This window comes from Panthera pardus, unplaced genomic scaffold, assembly GCF_024362965.1.
Source record: "Panthera pardus isolate Hobbes unplaced genomic scaffold, ASM2436296v1 HiC_scaffold_16, whole genome shotgun sequence".
Lineage (NCBI taxonomy): Eukaryota > Metazoa > Chordata > Mammalia > Carnivora > Felidae > Panthera > Panthera pardus.
In genome coordinates this window covers 92445721-92469731 of record NW_026526721.1, presented here as the reverse complement: position 1 = coordinate 92469731, position 24011 = coordinate 92445721, and the positions used below count along the sequence as shown (strand labels likewise).

Below are 24011 nucleotides of genomic sequence, written 5' to 3'. Positions count from 1 at the left end.
GTCTAGTTGTATATAGTGAGGGAAGAGTTCACCAGTTTGGCTGAAGTGGCCAAGAACCTGATCATGTAGAAAGGCAACTAAGTAAAAACAAAAAGGACACTAACTCACCCTTCTGATATATGATCATCATATTTAAAAAAAAAATTTTTAACACTTATATACTTTTGGGAGACAGAGAGAGACAGAGCAAAAGTGGGAGAGGAACAGAGAGGGAGACACAGAATCTGAAGCAGGCTCCAGGCTCCCAGCTGTCAGCACAGAGCCTGATGCGGGGCTTGAACTCACTAACCATGAGATCATGACCTGAGCTGAAGTTGGATGCTTAACCAGCTGAGCCACCTCGGTGTCCCTCACGTTTATTTCGATTGTGGTCATCATTTAGCATTCTATAAGATGCCTAAATTTATAAACTGTCAGCATTTTCAGGAATTAGCATACTCTGGAGATCAAGGCCAGAAGGTATGTGATCTTTGGCTACAGTTTGCTCTTTAACTTGGTTTTGCTCCCTGACTTACAAGGCCTGAGGCCTTCAGGCCATGCTGGGGATGATGTTGGGGGCTGTTCCATGGAGACGTCCTTGGCTTCTTGGGTACCTTTGGAGGGCAAGAGGCCCCCTGAATACGTGTGGATAGGCTTTATGTCTGCTCTGACCTCCACACAAACCCAGAGTATATCTAGACATAGAAGCTTCTGGATCCCAGGGCTGAAACTTCCTGTCAGCACCTGCTTCCAGCTCAGAGGGGGTTCCTGGCAGGACACCTTTAAAGCTTTAAGGCCTACATTGATAGAAATGATAGGAGGCTCCAGAGTGCCAAAGTTCAGAAGTGATTAGGGTATGCTGTGCATGGGCTGTTGGCAGTAGGCTTGCAAGAGGCATCTTGAGATTTGTCATTTTCTGGTGCAGCTCTATTGCCAGAAGCAGCCAGATGTTTGAGGGCTCAATTACATAAATAAATGGGGAGTTTGAAAGGTTGACCTCTACTTGCTCTTAAATATTTGGTGGATAAAGAGAAGAATGGCACTGATAGTGGCAGTGATTAGATTGACTAGTGAAACTAATGTTAGCAATATAGCTAATTTATCATAAAATATGCCTGCAAAAATAAAAGTATCTTCTGTTCCTTTCAATCCCCTGTTTTATCTCATGTGTTCCATCTATTATGAACTTCTAGTTGAAGTTTTAAGACATGAGAGGCCCCTACATTCAAACTGTTAAATTTAGAAAAAAAAATTTTTTTAAAGTATCATTCTTATTCCATTTGTATGCAGAGTAAATTGCAGTTGTATGAACATTTAGCCTAGCAGGTGGTCTATGACCCAAAATGACGACATACTTACCAGATGTTGAATCTCATGTAACATTAATTTGAGTGCTAATTGTTCTCAATTTTATGCTCATAAACCTCTACCTACGTCCGAAAAGCCCTGTGCCCCTGATGGATATGAAAGTTAACCAGATTGTATTGTTCTTTGGTAGGAAAGTTGAACTGATTAAAAATGTTCGCTTTGCTTCTGTCATTCCAGAAGAAAACACGAGAAATAAATCCGTTAATGCATTCTTTTACAATTTATCACAATTAGAGGTGAAATTTAGATGAGTACGACCAAATTTATTATTAAAAAATCAGTTTTTCAGGTATGATGCAGTCCCAAATTTTTACCATTAGGAAAGTGAATGCTTTAAAAAAGAATATCAAACATAGTTTATGCAGATTAAGTTTCTTGCAAAAACAAAATCTTTCAATTCTTTTTGAAAGATGTCTAACCTCAGCAAAAGAGGATAAAGTTTGCCCTTTATCAAGAACCTTTTATTGTACCACAGAAGGCTGGTCTTCAGTGTTATTCATGTTTTCAGGTCTTCAAGTTATTCATGCAGTTTGACCTTCTGTACTGTTTCCCTCCTCCTTCTTCTCCAAGTCACCTTCCTGGAGGTCAGTGACAGTTTCTTCTCTTTCTACCTGTCTCTGTCTGTCTGTCTGTCTCTGTTTCCTCCTCTCTCCTACACACACACACACACACACACACACCCCTCCTGATTGCTCTTTCTCCCTTGCTCTTCCTGCCTTCTCATTCAGTGGTCTTCCAAGCTGTCCTTGGATCACTGATAAGTTCTTCATACGTACAGTCTTGGCGGCAGGGGGCTGGTTTCTATAATGGTGGCTTTAGCGATTACTGCTAAACAAAACATTAGGGACGGAAAGTATAGTCTTACCTGAAAGTCTCCACCCAATTCAAACACAGCGTTTCCAAATGCCTCCTGGGACATTGCTATTTGCTCATCCTTATAGAAATTACCACCAACAATGCAGCAAATACATTCTTCAAAAGTGATTTTTATAATCACCACGACTTCCTTCTTCCCTGCTTTACACCAACGTGTTATAAGGATAACTATTACTCACCCAATTATTTGGGTTTAAAATCTGGAAGCTATCGTTGACTTTTCTTTCCTCTTATTCCCTGACATTTAGTGAGTCTCAAAACTAATTGAATTTGGCCATTGTAATACATCTCATATTAACTCCTTTCTTAGCATAACCATTGCTACCGCTCTGGTCAGATTTATGATCATAACATCTGGATTACAGAAAACGTTTCCCAACCAACGTCACTGCCACCAGTATCATTTCATGCCAATATATCTCCACACCAGCACCCAATGAATATTTCTGGAACATCGCCTTCATGGTTGTCACATCCTTCCTCAGGAACTTCAGTGACTTCTTTCCTGGTATTCAAGCCTCTCAACTGTGTGCATCTGTTTCACAATCTGTACCTAATTCCTACATTTTTTCCAGTATAAACCTTAATCATCAGCTCCGCTGATTTCACTAACTTGTACCAGCCTGTGCTTTTCCTGCTTCTGAACTTCTCTTTGTTCAGAAAAGTTCTTTCCATCAAGAAACACTTACATATTCTCTCTCATATTGTAAATGACTATCCTTCCAGATGTACCTAATTTAAGTCCCACCCTGTCCATGAAGAGTCTCCTGAATATTTCAGTATCCCCCTTCAAACTCTTAAAGAAATCTATACTATTCACTCTAGAGTCTCTTAAGGTTTCATGGGTGGGGGGGGGTATGTCTTATCTCTTTAACAGGTTTTAATCCTCTTGAGAATGACATCTTCAAGTTATGTTCATGCCCGAAGCATCTAGTGGGTGTCCATCAATATTTGAATCTAAAAACAAACTTTTCCAAATCCTGAATTTTTAATGGTAAAAAATAAAACTTCAGAAAAAATCTTTTTCAAAAAAAATAACTTCAAAAAGAACAAATAAAATGTTCAGAGCTTCTGAGATATGACTTATTGCTTTGTCACAGCCTTTGTTCTTTATTTTAGCTAAACCTTAAGTGGTTTCTGTTCAATGTACAAAGGATGAGTGAAGTAAGATAACCAGCATCAAATAATCCAATGAAATAGATGCTAAAATGAACAAACCAGCTTTTCCTGGATGGAAAAATTAGTTTCATATTCAGGTTGTACCCTGGCTGCAGCTTGTTCTCAGGGAAATATGAAGTCATAGCTACAGAAGAGGACTGGATTAATAGAGAGAGTCTGACTTAGTGAAACTGTCAGAACCACCAGAAAAGCATCTGTGCAAACATGAAATACTGATTGTAGATCAGCAGACTCATCTATATATATGAGGGATAGCTTTATCTGTTATGAAGCTAAATATGCATAAAATAAAATTTAAACTCTCTGGAAGTAAAGTACAAAACATAGTTGGTGCCATCATCATCAGTATTTTCTGTTGGACACCTCATCAGAATCACAGCCAACGGATTGTGAATGAACTTTTCAAAGCAAAAAAAAAAATTTTTTTTAAAGAAAAAGCTTAAGAAGTTTAAAAACTCTTTGAGAAATACGCAAATCTGTTAGTGTTCTATCACCACCTTTCTCTAAGTTTCATTTCCTTCTCTATTTTCTGGTGTCTATGTCATTTCTCTGCCCTTTGTCCATAACAAAATGTTCTGACATTTTGGGTTAGAGTGAAATCTCATTTCTAAAGGTCCCAATTGCTCAGTATGAGATGGGACCATGTCAGTTTTATATGACTTCTTTTTACTGATCAGTTTCAGAGTTTAACTTCTACAGTGCCTTCGTAATGCCAATACTTTGTCATTAGTTCTTTCCCAACCATCTTCTGAGTTTTATCTTGTACTCCTTTTAATGCCAATACTTCTATCTTGGAAGTTATCCACAAATTCACATCAGCAAGAAAATAGCAAAAGGCAGCAACTTTACAGCTAAGTTATCATTATTGCCCCCCATAAATAATAAAACAGTTTCTACTTTTAAAAACATAGCATATTGTGATTTTTGCATTCCATGTGTGAGAAAGCTATATATATAATGAATCTTTGTATAATAAATTACATTTTCCCATTGACCTTCATTATAATTTCAGAGTTCTAGATGTAAGTGGAAAAAATTGGTTTCCATTCCTAAGATTCTTAATTCTCACTTCAGACTTCTGGTCTACTTCTCCAAAACCAATCTTTGTATTTTTAAGTTTCTTCTCATAACCCATATATACACTTAGAGAAATAAATAATTCCACAGGATTTTTATGTATAGTTCATTTCTATTTCACTTGAAATTCATGTTGATTCCAAAGTTTTATGTTCAATCTGCTGTATTGTATTTTGGGGAAGTTCCTTAATTCCATCCCCACCAAAGTAGATTTGAGACAATACAAATATTAAAGATACTGCTATCCTATCAAATTTACTAGACTCATGATCAGTGAAATAATACAATGTTGTTATAATTCCCATAAACAGCTATATTTTTGCTCTATATGAGAATTGGAATGGCCATTGGTTGGTTGGTTACCTACTATGCATTCCCTCCTCCTCTTTTTTTTTTCACCCCTTGGAGAATTCCCTCAATCTCTACTTGCTCTAAAAGTGTGACCTAACTGATGCAGACCAGTTAATCCACGGCATTACTCTGAGCTCAGTTTTGGTTCAATTATAAGCATAAGTGCAATTTGGGCTAATGAGAAAGAGCAAGTCTCAAGAATTGTGTGGAAGAGGAACTCACTGTTCTTCAGAACAGTGTGATTTGAGATCTCTAATGACATTTGAGCATTTTGCTATTACTCAAGATCTTAGCATTTGAAAGTATGGTACAGGAAGTGGGATAGCAGGCAGAACTTGAGAATAAAGCTGACTGCAGAAAACAGAGCAGTGAATGAGCTGTTGGATTAAGCTGTATTTAAAGGCAGTGCCACCTGTGGGTCTTTCAATAATACAAATCAATTGTTCCATGCCTCCCTCTCCTCCTTTAAAATTTAAATATAACAAAGTCAGTTTGAGCTGTGATTCCTACCACTTGAAACCAAAGATTTCTGATATAGGGATTTAACTAGTAGTTTGTACATTTCTAAATACTATGGAATCCTTAAAATATTATAGCTGAGATGCAAGACAGTCATAAATTCTTCAAGTTAGCTATCTGGGAAGAATATTTTCCTTATTTAAGACACAACAGTTTGAGGATTAGGAATTAATTTTTACAGCTACTACAAAGATAGCAAAATTGAATGCATCTTGGTGATGCCATTATTATGATAATATTATTATGACATTATTACCAATAATTGAACTTAAATGTATATTAGCATAATTTGTCTTGATCTATATCATAATTATTACTTTTTCATTTTTGGTTAGATTCTACATCTTATAGAAAGTGACTTTTGGGTAGTTAACCAAGAATGCATGATAAAGTCTTACATAATCTGAAAACCTCAATTTCCCTTATTATCTGGATTGGTAATCTATGTATTTGTTTGTTTATATCCCAAGGTAGAAGTGTAATGACTTGCCTTACATAAATACATACGACATAAGAAAAAGTGTAAAAGAATGCTTGAGGAAAACACATCAAAAGGAAAAGTAAGAGATGGATGATAAAGCCGCGAGATTAATACACAAAGTGTGTTTTATAAATTTTTATATATTTGTTAGAATTAAACAGGATCAGCTATCTCATTCACAATATTCCTAGAGATTAACACTGGAAAGGAACTACTTATCTGTTTATTAGGGAATAAATTTGAGGAGAGTATTTGGAGAGCTTAGAGTAGGAAAGAGACTTGGAGAGAAGCTGCCATATAAGTGTGTGTGTGTGTGTGTGTGTGTGTGTGCACACGCGCACGTATGTGTGTGTGTGTATGCGTTTTGCAGAGCATTATGGATACAGTACCTGTAATACCTGCTTCCTGCCATGTATCCCATTCCAAGAGCTCCATCTTGCCCTAACTCATTGGTTTTTCTTGAGAAGCTGCAGCAAAAATTTACATTACTTGCACTTATTTTTGGATTATTAAATGGTATTTCTTTAAATGCCATTCTGTCTGTCTTCAATCAGATCCTATAAGAAAATATACTACGGAGGATATATTATATAGTTCCAGAGAAGTCCAGGAAAAATGCAATCGTGAAAGGTAACAGTAGATGATGGAGACCAGAAGCAAACAGTGCCGTAACCTGCTACTGCAAAGGACAAGTGACCTGTTTGTTGAGAAGACAGAGTAGTGCCAGAAAACCACATTTCCCATTGGAAAGACCAACATTTTCATATTTTAAGAACAGAGACTTTAGCTCTGTATATGGGGGAGTTACATACTTTGGGAATGATTCGCTGTTTCTAACAAGAATTCTGTGGTACAAATACAAGATGATTTATCATCTTTATAACCAACCCGGTCGTAACACTTTCATAATAATACTGGGGATATAAGCTCTTTAATTCTATAACCTTTTCCATTTGAGAAAGTGAATTACAGAGAGGAAAATAGTCTTATCTTGAAAACTCATGATCATGATAAAATTATAATATTTTAAAGAAGAAAGAATAAAATGAGGAATTTTTTATTTCCTATTTTAGAAAGCATAAGAATGTATTATCCTTACTGGTAAATGATGACTGAACAAGAACAGGGTTATAAATTTCAGTAAAAAGCAATTCTTAAAGGTCTATTTTAAAACAATATATTATTCGTCTGAACACACATATTTACTCTTGGGAGTTAAATTGCAATGGAAAGACAAAATATGACTCTATCCACCTCAGTGTTAAAGTAATTGATATCTGATCCAGAAAACTTTTCTATTAAACATTACTAAGCACAGATCCATTACTGAATATTTATTTATTTAGCAAATAAATCTTGATATTTTCATCAAGAGGAGACAGGATATGCTTATTGTATTACTTTATTATTATTAAAATACAACCAGGCAAGAATAAGAACTATACAAAATTGCATTATTTCACTGGAATATATGAGTAAAAATCTCAAGCAAAATCTTTATAAATGAAAACATAATAATTCTGGGGCTGATGAATTATTATTTGTTTTATATACCCTGACTACTCTGCATGAATCAAACTGGATTTTTCCTTAAATAAGAAAAATGGATAGCTACACTGTTAAAAATTCAGTAATTTTTTCTCCGTAAAACATAATACAATACAGCTCTATTACAATAAGGATTTAAGATTTTCGCGGGTCTTACCATATTCCTCAAATAGCAAAAGATGCACGGTAAGTTCCCGAGGATATGTAAACCTGGTTGTCCCAAAAGGCAGATTTTAATTTTAACCTTCCTTCATCAGTCTTGTAGAAGTTATAAAGGGCAATATAGTTTAGTACCTGCCACTGAGGGTGAAGGGTTTTTTTCTCATAATAAATCACTAATTTAGTCGGTCTATACAATAAAAAGATTCAAAATATTTATACCTATTTGCATTTCAAAATGGATTTATTTTTATAGCTTTTCTCTTTCCATCTGTTTCTCATGTGGGAATCCCTGACATGGGTTACTATGAACTGGGGGCTAGCTAGAGAAAAATGCACTGCCTGGGGAATCTTTATTGTGAAAACCCTTCCCGCTCATTACCGCCACCTCTGCCAGCTATTGCTGGGCTCATTGCACTGTCACGTGACCAAGGAGTAATGAACTCAATACTATCAGGTTTGATGAAGGTGACCTGGAGTTGGGCAGAGTTTCTGAACTGGGGGTTTGTCTGCCAGCCCCTGCTGGGAGAGTTAAATGTGTTAGTCTCCAAGTTTTAATGACAATAACTATTTATCCAGCAAAACTTTGATAGGTAAACTCCTCATCCAAGATCTTCAAGGTATAGATTTTATGACCTTCATCTGTTGATTGTTTATTTAGTTGACCTCTGTAATTTAGAAATTCTTACTTATAACCTAAATTTCTCTTGCTGCAATGAAAACTATATAATTGTGTTCTATCTTCCATAGGGCCCAGTGAGTCTCCTGAAATGTGATCTTTCTGTGGGTGGGTACCAACATGTGTGTATGACAGCATTCACCTGTAGTTGTCCAGGGAAGGATGAGTGAGTGTGAGATAGGAAACAATGTGTACAATCTCTGAGCGTTTCTGAGGGTAGAGTTGATTGCAAATGAGGGAGTGTTTATTCAGTCACTGAGTTCACATGAATTTATTGTGTGCATTACAGATGGACTAAGAAGCTACTACCTGTTATGATGTAAGGCACTGTATTAGAGTAAAGCTTCCTAATGTAACAACAACAAAAACACCCAACACAGGGGTGCCTGGGTGGCTCAGTCGGTTAAGCGGCCGACTTCAGCTGAGGTCATGATCTCGCGGTCCGTGAGTTCGAGCCCCACATTGGGCTCTGTGCTGACAGCTCAGAGCCTGGAGCCTGTTTCGGATTCTGTGTCTCCCTCTCTCTGACCCTCCCCCGTTCATGCTCTGTCTCTCCCTGTCTCAAAAATAAATAAACGTTAAAAAATAAAAAATAAAAAAAAAAAACACCCAACACAAAAGCCTCCAAATCTGTGATCTAAAGCAATAGAATTTTGGTTTTTGCTCATGTGGGTATTCAGTGGATGACCTTCCACAAGGTAATTCAGGGAATCCAAGCTTCTTTTGTCTGTGGCTTCTTCAGTTCCATGGTCCTATCCACTCAGTCAGTAGCCAGGGAAAGAGAGTTCTGTATGTAGGGTTTTATAGGCCAGGCCTAGAAGTGGCCCACATCTTTTCTGCCCACATTCTATTGGTCATTATTCAGTCACAAGCCTCACCTAATTGTAAGGGAGGTTGGAAATGTATTCTAGTTGCATATATGGGGAGAAAATAGTTTGGTAAACAACTAGCTAGTCTTCCCATTTTCAGTGCACTTTCCAAACTGCTCCCTTGTCTGTTTTCTCCTCCATCATGATTTTAATTAGAGTCAGCCTTCCATTCTACCATTAGAGCTTAGGTTTTAGTTGAAAACATTCTATAAAAGAGTGGAAAAATACAGTCCAATATTCGCCCTGAATTACAAATTACTAAAATCAGATCCCTTCTTAGAAACAGGTATATTCTAGCACTTCCTAGAATAGTGTCTGGAATATATGTGTCCAATAAATGTCTGATGACTAAGTGAATAGATGACAAACCACCCATCTCTATTGTTGATCCTGAGGATCTTGGGATTCTGGAGCATAAAGGGAGAAGAGAAATAGAAAAATAGCATAGCAAGTTGGAGAGAGGGTTAAAATTACTTTCAGTCTTTAGTGGAGTAAAGGGGATTTCTTGAGTAAGACCCAGAAGGTGACTTGGTTTACAAGCCAGCATTCTGGCAGGGAAAGGGAATCTCAGAGAATGGCTGTAGGTTGGGCCAAGTTATGTGGTGAGGGTGGTTGGTGTACATATAAAGAAGCATCTATACCAAAAGGCAGCATGGGGACCTCATATACGTATCCTTTGATCACCTAATGTGTTACATAAATGAACCCATCTGGTCCTGCTCAAACCAACAGAGATTATCTGAAGTTGAATTAGCCATGTAATCAGCAACTGTACCAACCTGCACCAAACTTTGAAAAAAGAAACTTTCCTCACATGCCTACTGACCTCTTTGGATATTGGATATGTCTGAGCTATGTGAAAGTTGAAACCAGACCAGGGGGAGAAGAAAATCCCATGGGAAGGGGAAGGAAGCTGGTGAATTTGATTTAATAGTTACTGAAGAAAGACTAAATTTTAGAAATGATTGAATGAGACTGACTCCTTTGCAATGGGATAGAGTATATTATTGGCTCTGGACAGACAAACAATGAATATGTGTAGGGAAAAAAAAAGCCTCATGTCTGCACACATCTGCTTTATGATTGTCCAGTCATACTGCTGTATGGCTATTTGTTGAAATAAATAACTGAATACATTTTTGGCAGAATAAAAGTTTCTTACATTCCATCTACAAGGCAGATAAAAGGAAAATCCTGGTTTTGGAGAAGTGCCAATAAAACAAAATAGCTACTCTCTTAGTGTGACTCTCTTTCTAGCTACTACCTTTGGCTACGGATGCCTGCCCTAATCACTTAGTACCACCTGTAAGATACTAAAGATAACATTTGACCTTTCCTATTCCTATGCTTTGTGTCCTCATTCACCTTAGAAGCCAGACCACTAAGGCTGTGCATATACAGTTAATAACGATGGTTTCACTGTCATTCCAGCAATGACTTTGGGGGAAGATCCTTTACTGATTTGTAACAGAGACAAGTAATGTCATCAGTGCAATACCCTTCCTTGTTCGCCCAAGGTACAGGTTCTACAGAGCAAAGAACCTACCCAATCCCAATGAAATTTAAAATTCTAGACTGCCTTCTCTACCTCCAGAAGCTGTCTTTCCTCTCTAGTTTCTTATATAGCACTGTCATACCCCAGCAATTAGTAATTATAAAATAATAGAAACAATCATTAGTAACTTATAATTACCATCTTTTCCAAAGTATAAGATCCTTTAGTATGAATCTCTTGCCAATAGATCACAATTCATCTTGATAACAGGTTGATGGAGTTATATGAGACATGAATCTGGATTATTAATGGTATTATTGTTTTTAAGTTCTCAGTGACAACAGTGCTTCCTAAGTGTTTATTAATCTTCATGACTTCTCTGTGAAGTAGGTTAAATATAACTAAATTCATTCTACCAGTAGAGCAGTTGTCATACAGGTGATCTTCAATGAATTTCTCTTCATTACCAATAGATCCAAGAATAGAAATGGAAATAGCTGAATCCGATTCATTTTCCATGACACTAGATTGACATGACTCTTGTGTGCTATTAAAGCCACTCCTCCCAAAACTCTTAACGTATCCATAACAAAATAATAAATGATTTATAACAATTAGCAGAAAATGTGGGTTCTGAAACATTTTTATTTACTTCCTTAGAAAATGCTCACACTAAGTAAATCAGCATCGATGGTCATTATAGCATGCACTGTATTTTCTTCTCTTCCTTTTCCTTGCCCTCAAATTCTCATTGTTCTTTAGAGATTCACTATTCAATCATCACTAGTTAGATTTACTTAATATCTTTCCTCCAAAGAGTTTGAGGCACTGTGGAGAAAACAAGGACTATATGGAACCTAAATTTAATGCTTCTATCACACCTCTGCTCCTATCAGATGGCAATGGTATAGCTCAATGGCAAGGACATGGGTTCAAATCAAAGGCCTGCCACCAGTGATTTGCTGTGCATCTTTGGAAAAGCTATTTGTTTTATCTGGTTGTTGTTCTCTTATTTCTAAGTAAGAATCATCTTACTCCATAAGATTTGGGAATAACAAGAGATAAAAAACGTAGAATGCCTGACATCTTAAAAGTGATCACTAACAGAGTGCATTACTAATCATATAAGTCAGTGACTTGGCCCCAAAGCCATGAAAAAAGGAACTGAAAGGCCCTTAATACGAAGATGAGATATTAGGTATGTGCATTTAGAGATTTCGCTCAACATGGTAGTTGTTGAGTGACTCTTAATTTTGTACAAGAAAATCTTTGTCTTAATTCAGAATAATAGCTAGCACATAATAGATACTAAAAAGTATTTTGAATGAATTAATAAAAGCAAGTGGCTTCCAAAGACAAAATGAGGAAAAAAGGATAACACTAATGTTGTGTGCTCTACGTACACTTTGACCATCCAGATCTCATTGGGATATCAGTGATCCAAGAACATAAGGAAAGAGGGAGGTTTGAAGTGTGACAGAGATGGAAGGAGAGTAGAAATAGCACTGGAAAAAAATCCATCTTTAGGAAAATACTATAGTCATCCAGTTTACTAATGAAGAGTATGGGGAAAGGTGGCATTTTATCACATGTTATTTTTTCATTTAAAAAAATCTTAGGGTGTCTCCTTTTCACGCATAGAATCATCATGGTACAAGGAATATTGTGCTAGACCCATAGGATTAGTTCTACTTAAGACCTTAAAATAACTTCCCATTTCAACTCATCAGATTAAAACAATGTCCTCCTAAACAATCCTAAAAGTTTTATGGAACCATAAAAGACGCCAAACAGCTGAAGCAATCTTGAAAAAGAAACACAAAACTGGAAGTATCACAATTCCAGATTTCAAGTTGTATTACAAAGCGGTAGTAATTAATACAGCAGGGTACTGGCATAGAAACAGACACATAGATCAATAGAATGGAATAGAAAATCCAGAAATAAACCCATAATTATATGGTCGGTTAATTTTTGACAAAGGAGAAATCAATATACAATGAGAAAAAGACAGTCTCTTCAACAAATGGTGTTGGGAAAACTGGACAGCCATATGCAAAAGGAATGACACTGGATCACTTTATTTTACCATACACAAAATTAAACTCAAAAGGGATTAAAGACCTAAATGTGAGACCTGAAACCACAAAAATCCTTCAAGAGAGCATAGGCTGGAATCTCTCTGACATCGGCTATAGCAGCTTTTTTCTAGATAGGTCTCCTGAAGCAAGGGAAATAAAAGTAAAAATAAACTACTGGAACTATGTAAAAATAAAATTTTCTGTACAGTAAAGGAAACAATTACAAAACTGAATGGCAACCTACTGAATGGGAGAAGATGTTTGCAAATGACGTATATGGTAAAAAGTTAGTGTCCAAAATATATAAAGAACTGACACAACTCAATACCCAGAAAACAAATATTCCGATAAAAAATGAACAGAAGACATGGACAGATATTTCTCCAAAGAAGACAAAAAATGCCCAAGAGACACATGAAAAGATGCTCAACATCACTTATCACCAGGGGGAAATGCAAATCAGAACTACAATGAAGTATCACCTCAAACCTCTCAGAATGGTTAAAATAAAAAAATAGAAGAAACAACAAGCATTGGCAAGGATGTGGAGAAAGGAGAGCCCTCTTGCACTGTTGGTGGGAATGCAAACTGCTGCAGCCACTCTGGAAAACAGTATGGAGTTTCTTCAGAAAATTAAAAATATAAGTACTCTACAACCCAACAATAGCACTACTGGGTATTTATCCCCAAAATAAAAAGGGATACATGCACCCTGATGTTTATAGCAGCATTTTCTACAATAGCCAAATTATGGAAACAGCCCAAGGGTTCGCTGATTGATGAATGGATACAGAATACAATGGAATATTACTTAGCCATAAAAAGAGTGAAATCTTACTTGTCACTTGCAATGACACTTACATTGCAACACTCACATTGTCATTTGCAACAACATGGATGGAGCTAAACAGTATTATGCTAAGCGAAATAAGTCAGTCAGAGAAAGATAAATACCATATGATTTCACTCATATGTGAAATAGAAGAAACAAGACAAATGAGCAAAGGGGAAAAAAAGAGAGAGGCAAACCGAGAACAGACTCTTAACTATAGAGAACAAACTGCTGGCTACTGGAGGGGAGGTGAGTGGGAGAATGGGGTGGTGATGGGGATTAAAAAGTACACTTACCATGATGAAAAAAAAAATAATACAATAAAATGAAAAAAACCCCAAACCCACCACCAATAGCAATGTACTCCTAAAACTGAAACAATAAACAAACAAAGCAGAAATGACCCATTTTATTAATGGAAATAAACTAGCAGCTGACAACTTGATTATTACCTGTGTAGATGTATTCCACATATGCAGGATGAGTTTTTGTGAAAACCTCTCTTACTTTTTCTATTTTATCAGCTCTGATTTTTGTTGCAAATGGTGTATACATAACTGAGAAAGATTCTGCTCTGGTGATGGCTTCTTCAATCATGGCCTGAGAGAAAGCAAACAACCCATTTGGCATCAATAACAATATATGACTTTTTAAGAATGTAAAAAAATATAATTACCTTTATGGATGATTTAAAAATCTATATACTGTACTGCAAAGATAACATATTTTGGTCTTGAATATTCATTAGAATAAAATTTTAATTAGTTCTGGAAATACTATTTCATATTAAGAAAACCAATTAAATGAAGAAAGTTTGTAAACAGGCACCCCTACACTGAGCTTGCTTTAAGATAAAAATAAAAATTCTATTTTCCAAGGTGTCATTTTTTACTTGATTTTAAAAATAAAATTCTTAAGTCTAATATAATTATTCTACTCTTGAACAGACATTGATGAGCAATTTGTACTTTAAAAAACGAATTGAAATATCTAGTTATAAGTATTTTCTATAAATAACACAACAAAGTACATTTTTTCCCCCTTCTTCCAATACCTAGGAAAGCCTTTTGGAGTAAGAGAAACCTTTCTCAACTTTTTCCCACCAAAGCTTCCCTTCCCTCCAGATCACAAGAGCCACTTGAGATGGATTTGGCTATTTAAGAAGTTCTTTAAATTTTCTTTGCTCATGTACCATTCTTGATAAAGCCAGCCATCACCCTGAGCTTCCTGTTTTAACTAGGTCCATTACTATTTGAAACAGACCAAAAGGAAAGTTATGTGAATTTTTAAAAGGAATTTATTCCTTTCCTACAGCTTTTCCTTCTAATGAGGGTTGAACATTGAATAAAAAGTGGAAATGTCTATAGTTATCTCATTTTTCTGAAAATAGCATAAAAGCATATTACAAAAACCCGTATTTATTTATAGGAATAAGTTTTTTTCATTGACAACTAAGAGTGCCAACAATCTTAAGGAAAAAGAATAGATTTGAACTGTCCAACAAAGAAAAAAAGATTTAACAAACAGCAATTTATATGATTACCGTCATAGCACTTTGTAAACAAGTTTCTGATTGGTATTAAGAGCAATAAGGAATTGATTTTAAACTGAGAAACCTAATTGTTCACCGCCTATTCCATTTCTCAAGTGACTTCCAGTAGCCTCTATGATCATCTATACTGTGTGCAACAGAGCAGCTTTGTAAAAATTTTCTGGATGTAAAGGGTCCTCCTTTCTCTGAGGGGCTCAGACAACGATGTAAACTTTACAATTTACATTTTAAATTTGTTGTGGGGCAAATTTCTGAATGGCTGAATGAAAGAGCTTACATTGCCCACTATATTGCCCTTCCCAGGTTTGAGAAACTGTCAGGGGAACAAAGAATACAACTGTGATTCCAAACCCAGAGCTAGCCCTCAGCGGAGGTAGCAATGGATTATGAGTGTACAGCAGGATCTGGGTGCTGAGTCCTGGATGCCAACTTTGGAAGGCTAACAAGGGTAATGCAGCCAGCAGGTCTGGAATTCAGAGATGTGGATTGAGAACTCAAATATGGTGTTTAGGTACCAGGTTCGGTTCACAGCTGGAACCAATCAGGGGATGGCCTGTCCAGACCAAAAATGTAAGTAATCATACCTAGATGAGTGTGGGAGGATATGCTGAAGAGGGAAGCTGTTTTAGACCTGACTTTAAGGTCATGATCTGACTTTTTTACCTTTTGTAAACTATTCCCATATTAGCTTGCCAGAGTTGCCATAATGAAGTATCACAGACTGGGTGCCTTAAATGATGGAAATTCATGGCTCCAGAGGCTAGAAGTCTGAGATCAAGGTGTCTGCAAGACTGCTTTCTTCTCAGGCCTCTCTCCTTGACTTGTAGATGGCTATGTAGCTTCTTGTGTCTCTACATGGGTTTTTTTTTTTTTTTCCCCCTCTGTGTATGTCTGTATCCTAATCTCATTTTCTTATAAGGACATCAGTCACATTGGATTAAGACCCACCTAAAGACCTCATTTGATTTTAATTAACACTTTAAATACCTATTTCCAATACAATGACAATCTGCAGCACCGGGTTAGGACTCCAGAATATGAATTTTGGGGGGACACAATTGATCCCATAATAGTTCCTAACTCCCAAATAGCTTTTCTCTAAATATCTTGGTGAAGGGTATTTTGCTTTAAATTCTGGCTCAAAAAAATTAACAAAGGTATTTAATTCTCTAGTTTGCTTCCAGAGAGACATTAACAGTATCTCAGTAAGGCCAAGATAGAAGAAAACACTCTCTTCATCCCATTTCTTTTCCAACTACTGGCAGCTTAAGTGACTGCTGGCAAGGTAACTTTGCTAAGCCATCTCACAGCAGGGACAGTAAGACTCGTGCCCAAGAGCCTATACCAGCTTTTTTGCAAGTGGCAGAAGTGTGGGTTTTGTGTGGCAGCTTGATCTGTTCATTTAAGGCACTGTACTCTTGGCTTGCTGCTCAGCGAATTGCATTTAGGGTTTCACAGGGCTCTCCACTCAGGAGGGTATGTGCTGGGGCACAGCCTCCCTCTCTCACTAATCACAGTCAGTAGATATGGGGTCTTTTTGTGGTTTCTGCCCTCCATCTTGAAGATGCGTAAGGAGGTGGGTGAGTGAGCAAAGTGTGTATGTGAGAATAATAATTGAAGTTTCCATAGAGATATTTTCTCAAAACACATTATTATAACCCCAAGAAAAAATACTGTAAGATAGAGTAGAAATGAGAACACAAATTACCCTTTCACCAGATCCTGACACATCCTTTTTGTGCCTTTATGTATTAATATTTTTTGTTCTTCCAGAGACAGAGAATCTTGGGGCTTTGAATCTGTCTCACATTGTTCTTGTAAAGGAATACAGTATATATTATATAGAGTATTATATTATTGTATTGGTATATTACATAGAGTCTAATATATATATATATATGTATATATATATATATATATACACACACACACTATTATATGTGTGTATATGTGTTTATATATAACATTTATATATAATATTTCTGGTGCATTATTGAATGACTCAGTGAAATAATCTAGAAAAAAATTTAGCATTACTAAAATAGAAGGAATTTTTGACTGTTTGAGTTAGACACCAAAATATCAGGTTTTCATTTTGTGATGATAATGATTTAGTAATTTAGGGTTGGGCTTGCCTTTCATGAAGAGTCTAATATCAGCAAATGAAAGATTATGCTTAAGGATTTTTAAACACTGGAATATTGTGTAATAATCATAGGTACTAAAATATAGATTGTAAACTATTTCTAATCATCAAAGATTTTCCTTGATTTTGAAAATAAATAGAGGAAGAGACAAGGTGAGGAATTGCAGCTTGTAAAAAGTAAGATGCACCAAGAAATCTGTTGCATTTCTATACACCAATAATGAAACAGCAGAAAGAGAATTTAAGAAATCAAGCCCATTACAATTGCACCAAAAATAAGAAGATATGGAGGAATAAACCTAACTAAAGAGGTAAAAGACCTGTACTCTGAAAATTATAAACACTGATGAGAGAAATTAGAGATGACACACACACAAAGGAAAACATTCCATGCTCATGGATCGGGAAAACAAATATTGTTGAAATGTCTATACTACCCAAAGCAATCCCTATCAAAATATCAACAGCATTCTTCACAGAACTAGATCAAACAATACTAAAATTTGTATGGAACCACAAAACACCCTGAATAGTCAAAGCAGTCTTGAAAAGCAAAGCAAAGCAAAGCTGGAGGCATCTCAATTCCAGATTTCAATTTATATTACAAAGTTGTAGTAGTTAAAACAGTATGGTACAAAAATAAACACAAAAATAAACACATACATCAATGGAATAGAAAAGCCAGAAATAAACTCACAATTATAGGGTCAATTAATCTTCAACAAAGCAGGAAAGAATATCCAATAGGAAAGACTATCTCTTCAACAAATGGTGCTGGGAAAACTGAACAGTAACATGCAAAAGAGTGAAACTGAACCATTCTCTTTCACCATACACAAAAAATAAGCTCAACAGAGATTCAAGATCTAAATGTGACACCTGAAATCATAAAAATCCTTCAAGAGAGCACAGGCAGGAATCTCTCTGACATTGGCTGTAGCAACTTTTTTGAGGCAAGGGAAACAAAAGCAAAAATAAACTATTGGGACTACATCAAAATACAAAGCCTCAGCACAGTGAGGGAAACAATCAACATAACTGAAAGGCAATGTATGGAATGAGAGAAGTTATTTGCAAACGACACATCTGATAAAGGGTTAGTATTCAAAATATATAAAAGAACTTATAAAACTCAATACCCAAAAAACAAAGGGTCCAATTAAAAAATGGACAGAAGACATGACAATTTTCCAAAGAAGACATACAAATGGCCAAGAGACACATGAAAAGATGCTCAACATCACTCATCATCAGGGAAATGCAAATCAAAAGTACCATGAGATATCACCTCACACTTGTCAGAATGGCTAAAATCAACAAGAAGCAACAGGTAGTGGTGAGGATGTGGGGAAAGGGGAACCCTCTTGCACTGTTGGTGGGAATGCAAACTTGTACAGCCACTGTAGAAAACAGTAGAACTACCCTATGATCCAGTAATCGCACTACTAGGTATTTACACAAAGAATACAAAAATACTGAATCAAAGGGATAAGTGCACCCTTATGTTTATAGTAGCATTATCTATAACAACCAAATTATGGAAACAACCCAATGTTCATTTATTGATGAATGGATAGAAAAGAGGTAGCATATGTATATATGAATATATATATGCATATATATGTATTAATATTACTCCAATATTATTCATGTATATATATGGAATATTATTCAACCATAAAAAAGAATGAAATCTTGCCATTTGCAGCAACGTGCGTGGACCTAGAGAGTATAATGCTAAGTGAAATAAGTCAGTCAGAGAAAGACATTTCACTCATATATGGATTTTAAGAAACAAAGGAGCAAAGGGGAAAAAAAAAGAGAAAGAAACAGGCAAACCAAGAATCAGACTTAACTATAGAGAACAAATTGACGGTTACCAGAAGGGAGGTGGACAGGGGGGGTGGGTTAAACAGGTGATGGGGATTAAGGAGTGCACTTGTTGTGGTGAGCACCTGGTGATGCATGGAATCGTTGATCACTATATTTTATGCTTGAAACTATTACACTGCAATATTAACTGGAATTTAAATAAAAACTTTAAAAAGTAACCTATACTAAAAGATATATTTTAAATGATACTTTTTAGTTTGACAAAAATTTTCTGCAGTTGAGTTATTCTTTCCCAATGTGTGAGTTTCTCTGGTGTCAATAGATGTTGCACGTGTACAAAGAATGGGGAAAACAGTCAGTACACATGTTCTGTTGTTAAGTGTGCATTGCTGTTAATTATGCTTTCTCTGTTGCTACACACACAAAAAGGCTTTGAAATTAGGTGTTTACATTTGGGGCTTCTAATAACTCTCTATTGTTATCCTCACATTTGTCAAGTTTTAAAGCTTATAGTTATATAAACCAAGAGTGTATGTGGGCAGCTCATTTCCTCTACAAACAGTAACTTATAATAATTTCTCCTTGTTCTTTAGCTAAGCAAAAAAATCCATTTGCTACCTCAGAAATCAATTTGCCCAGGATAATTTTACAACAAGGGAGACGATGGGGGAGACGGGGAAAGAGAGATACTCTGTCAACAGTAAAGGAAAAGCCATCAAAGTAGAGGGAAAAGAAGACTAGCAAAAAAAGAAACACAATTCACTTCCTCTTCTAAATCCAAGAGAGTTGCTTCTTCCTGGTAAATTTTTAAGAGCACTCAGGGTGCCTAGGATAAATCTGGCAGAAACTATAAACATTTTCAGGATGATGAGATTATGAAATTTTTCCCATATTTTTGCTGGAGGATTTCAACAAATTGCAACCTTTCAACTATGTGTCCAGTGATAGTGATTCAGTAGTAGAAATCTTGTCAGTTCTAATTAGAAAATGTGATCAAATTATTATAGATTATTATCAAATTATTCCTTTAGTGCTTCCAATATCAGAGTTGGCCATAATTGCAGTAAATTGCTTTACTTACAAGATTAGATCTGGAAGGAACCTTGGGAATTTTCCAGCCCAATTCACTGAATTGGAGATGAATTAAGTGACTTGAAGAGGCTTAAGTGACTTTTCTCAGGATGAACAGCTTTTTAATTCTATAGAATTTAGAATTAGGGTCTCAAATATTATATTTCACTTTCTCTTCAAAAATTATGGTTTTACCTCCTGGGACTCTCTTGTTTAAAAACAGTCATATTAAACACCGGTTTAAATTCTAAATCATTTACTTTCGTTTTGTGGTATATGTGAGTGCTACAGAGTTTTAGAACATATACATGTATAAGTGTCCTGGGCATGTGGTTAGGCATTTTTCAGGCCCCCTTGCAGTTAAGCATAGCCATGTGGCTCTGTGCGGATAAATGGAATGTAAGTGGGAAGGATACTTTTTCTTGGCATTGCCCATAAAACTCTGCCTAGTGTGATCCTCCATTTTCTTTCTCTGTCAGCTTCCTGAAGAGGGAAGACTGCCAGGACATGGAGGAAGATGGAGGTATATAGTGGAAGAACTATGGGTTCTCATTATTGCTGATTTTGGGAGAACCAATCAGAAACACCCAGGAACTGCAACAGTGAGTGAGAAATTGACTTTTATTGTTTTAGGTTACTGAAATATTGGAGTTGTTTGTTTTAGCAGTTAGTCTACCCTAATTCACAAACAATAATAAACAAAAATTTGAATCTCTTTCATAATCCATTTTTTCCTTCTAAGCTTTACGTATTGTTTTAAAAGTAAACAAAAAACATGGTGTTTAAAGAGATAAAATAACTTTTCATTTAGCAGTGTGATAGATGCTTTTTTATATCCTATTTCTTTTAATTCTCATAAAGTCTATCTTAGTATTACTAGTGAATGAATATTATGATTGTATTATTCTCAGAGTTCACATTAGACTCAAAGGAAGCAGTGCTCTACTTTCAAGCTATAAATGATTGAGACAGGAATCTTTAGATTTTAGTGGCTAATATGATTCTTTGCTATTACATTAATAATGATGTAATTTTGAATGATGACTGGAATTTTCTAGAAAATGGAAAAATAAAATTTTGTGAGCAATAATTTTCAAATTTAATCCTTTTGAATATATATGGGTTCAATTTGAAAGAGTCCAATTTTCTTGAAATTTAAGATTAACTTAAAGAACAAATTTTCCTAAAGAGCAAAACATCTTTCCTTGAGATTTCCCTATAAACCTATTCACTGTATCACTTATGTAATAGCCAAGATTGACATTTTAATGATGATTTTATTAATATAATGGTATGTCAGAATAAAATATGTAATAATTGATTGTTTGCCCCTGCCTTGATGATCAACATTTAAGGTAACATTTCATTTACTGAAATATTACCTTGCATTTATGAGAGTTCTTTTATTGAACAACCTTCACTGAAAGTTCTGTATTTTCTAATATAAGGGAATATTTGGCAGCTTTGCCATTACATTTATCAATCCAGTGATGTGAAAGTCATGTCTTCATGCAATTTAAATCAAGAAATTTAAATTTTTATTTGCAGTATCTGACCAAAGATTGTATGAACAGGTTACTTGTACTGAGGTGAGCATATAATGAATTTTTTTAATGTTATTTATTTTTGAGAGAGACAGAGAAAGACAGAGTGTGAGCAGGGGTAGGGCAGAGAGAGAGGGAGACACAGAATCTGAATAGGTTCCAGGCTCTGAGCTGTCAATACAGAGCCCAACGCAGGGAAAAAACTCACGAACTGAGAGATCTTGACCTGAGCCAAAGTCAAACGCTTAACCGACTGAGCCACCCAGGTGCCCCTGAACAAATTTTTATATAGCTGTTGTGAATTCTTTACTTTGCAATACATCCTATTTAAAAATAGCCATAATAAATATCATTTTAAATTCTAAACATTTAATTTACTTTAGTTTTGCAGTGTATGTGAGTTCTATAGAATTTTAGAACATATGTAAGTATATATATGTGTATATATATATATATATATCCATTTAGTGTGTGTGTGTGTGTGTGTGTGTGTGTGTGTGTGTGTGTGTATGTGTACACTGTTGTCCACCACCCAGTCTGGTTAGGGTTAGAGTTAAGGTTTTGATTATATATGATGCTTCCGTTAGCTGAATAACTTCAACATTGAACGACTAAAATTTACTCTGTATTAACTTTTAATCATATTTGATAGCAAAATTGTATTTCCATGTCCCTTTAGCATAGAACTAAAGAGATGAAAAGAAACTAAGATATTATTTTAAAATCACTCAACTTCATAACCAAGGTAACTGAATCTTGCTGAGTTCTGGTGACTTAACTCAGGTAACAAAATTAGAGAAGAAAGCAGGACAAGAAAGCAAGTCTCCTAAACCAATGCTTTCTCTTATGCTAAGTGATTTTTCATCCTTCTAGTTAGACAGCAAATTTGTAGAATTACAAGATCAAGTTTTACTTTCTTTTCCCATGACTATCTTATTCCTGTCTTCAAAGACATCAAGAACTTGACTCTAACTCTAACAGAGAAACAAACAGACCACATCAAACCTAAACCAGGTCAAGATCCTCTTCAAAACAATAACCCTAACAGAAAACAGAATAGTCATCCTTCATATCTCCTGGCCACAATAAGACTGTTTTGCCCATCAGCCCCTCATTAGATTTAAGGAATGCTATCAACTAGAATGCCTGTCTCAAAGAGAAATATTTACAAAAATTAAATGAAAGCCTTCTTGATAGGGGAACTTAAATAATAATGTGCTTGAGTTCGTCTAGCTTATTTAATGGTAAAGTACATATAATTTATAAATAGAATTTAAAGTACATTCATTATAAAGACCCTGAATCATTTTCTGCTTGCACACTAAAGAAAAATCAGCTGATAGAAACTCAAGAGTTTTAAGTGTGGGTTTCAGCAGCCTCCAGACTCTTTAGGATGCCACAGAGCTTTTATTCCTGATGATTTAAAATGAATCACCAAAAGGTATCACAGGAATAAATAGCTACATTACCTGTAATTATTTCATAAGCACAAATGGGTATTACTAATGGGCTTTAGCCTCTGTGTTTGGTGGTAAATGTCAACACAGTTTGGGACCCTTTTTTGTCATTGTGCATTTCTTCTCTATACTTAGTTTAATTATATGAAGATAGATATTCCTATTCTTAACTGTATATTGTTTTCTGATTGCATTTCTTTGACTGGTGGTTTTAGATTGGGGTATGACTTGCTGGTGCACAGAGCTGACTGATGGCAGAGTTGGGACGAGAACCTGGTGACCTGGTTCCCAGACTTGTACTTCTTTTGTTTTGTCCACTAGTACGCAAGATGACTTTGAGTGGAAAAGTGTAGGATGCCCTTGAAATGCTGTATACTGGAGAAATTGAAAGAATCCAAGTATGCTTAATTTGGAGAGAAGACGTTAAGTTTCAGGGACTAACTTCCTGTCATCAGAGAGCAACCTGCTATTGTACTCTGCGTAGGTAGACTTCATTTAATTCATTGACAAATCTGTAAAACTCCTTAACCAATTAAATGAGTGCTCTTGGGCAATGGCTAAGTGCTATAGATAAATTATTCTCTTTACTTGCTAAGGCAACACTGGAAAACAGATATTATTATCCCATTTTAAAGATTAGGAAAACCCAGTCTTTATATTATACAATATGCAGTACTTCACATGGCTACCTTGGGACTGAGCTGGGACTCAGCAGTTCTAGCTCAGTCTGAGCCTCTTGCTCTGAGCCATTTATGGTGTGCAGACTCACAAATGAAGTTTATAGCTTCCATAAAGCTTCACAGGGCATAAGAGGAATCCTTAGCAGGGGGAAAAATGTTCTGATAGAGCCTTCCAATGAGGAAGCTATTCACCTTGGAAGCTAGTAGCTCCATGGCCCTGGTGGTACACAGACCA

At 35.8% G+C, this 24011-nt stretch overlaps 1 protein-coding gene across 2 annotated transcripts in view; it reads right to left on the bottom strand.

Moving 5' to 3' along the window:
- Positions 1 to 24011, bottom strand: part of SPATA16 (spermatogenesis associated 16) — a 243489-nt gene that overhangs the window by 48860 nt on the left and 170618 nt on the right. For both annotated transcript variants that reach the window (XM_019463196.2, XM_019463195.2), the window contains exon 6: positions 13946 to 14093. In XM_019463196.2, coding sequence (XP_019318741.2) covers positions 13946 to 14093 — 148 coding nt within the window. The remainder of the gene's footprint in view (positions 1 to 13945; positions 14094 to 24011) is intronic.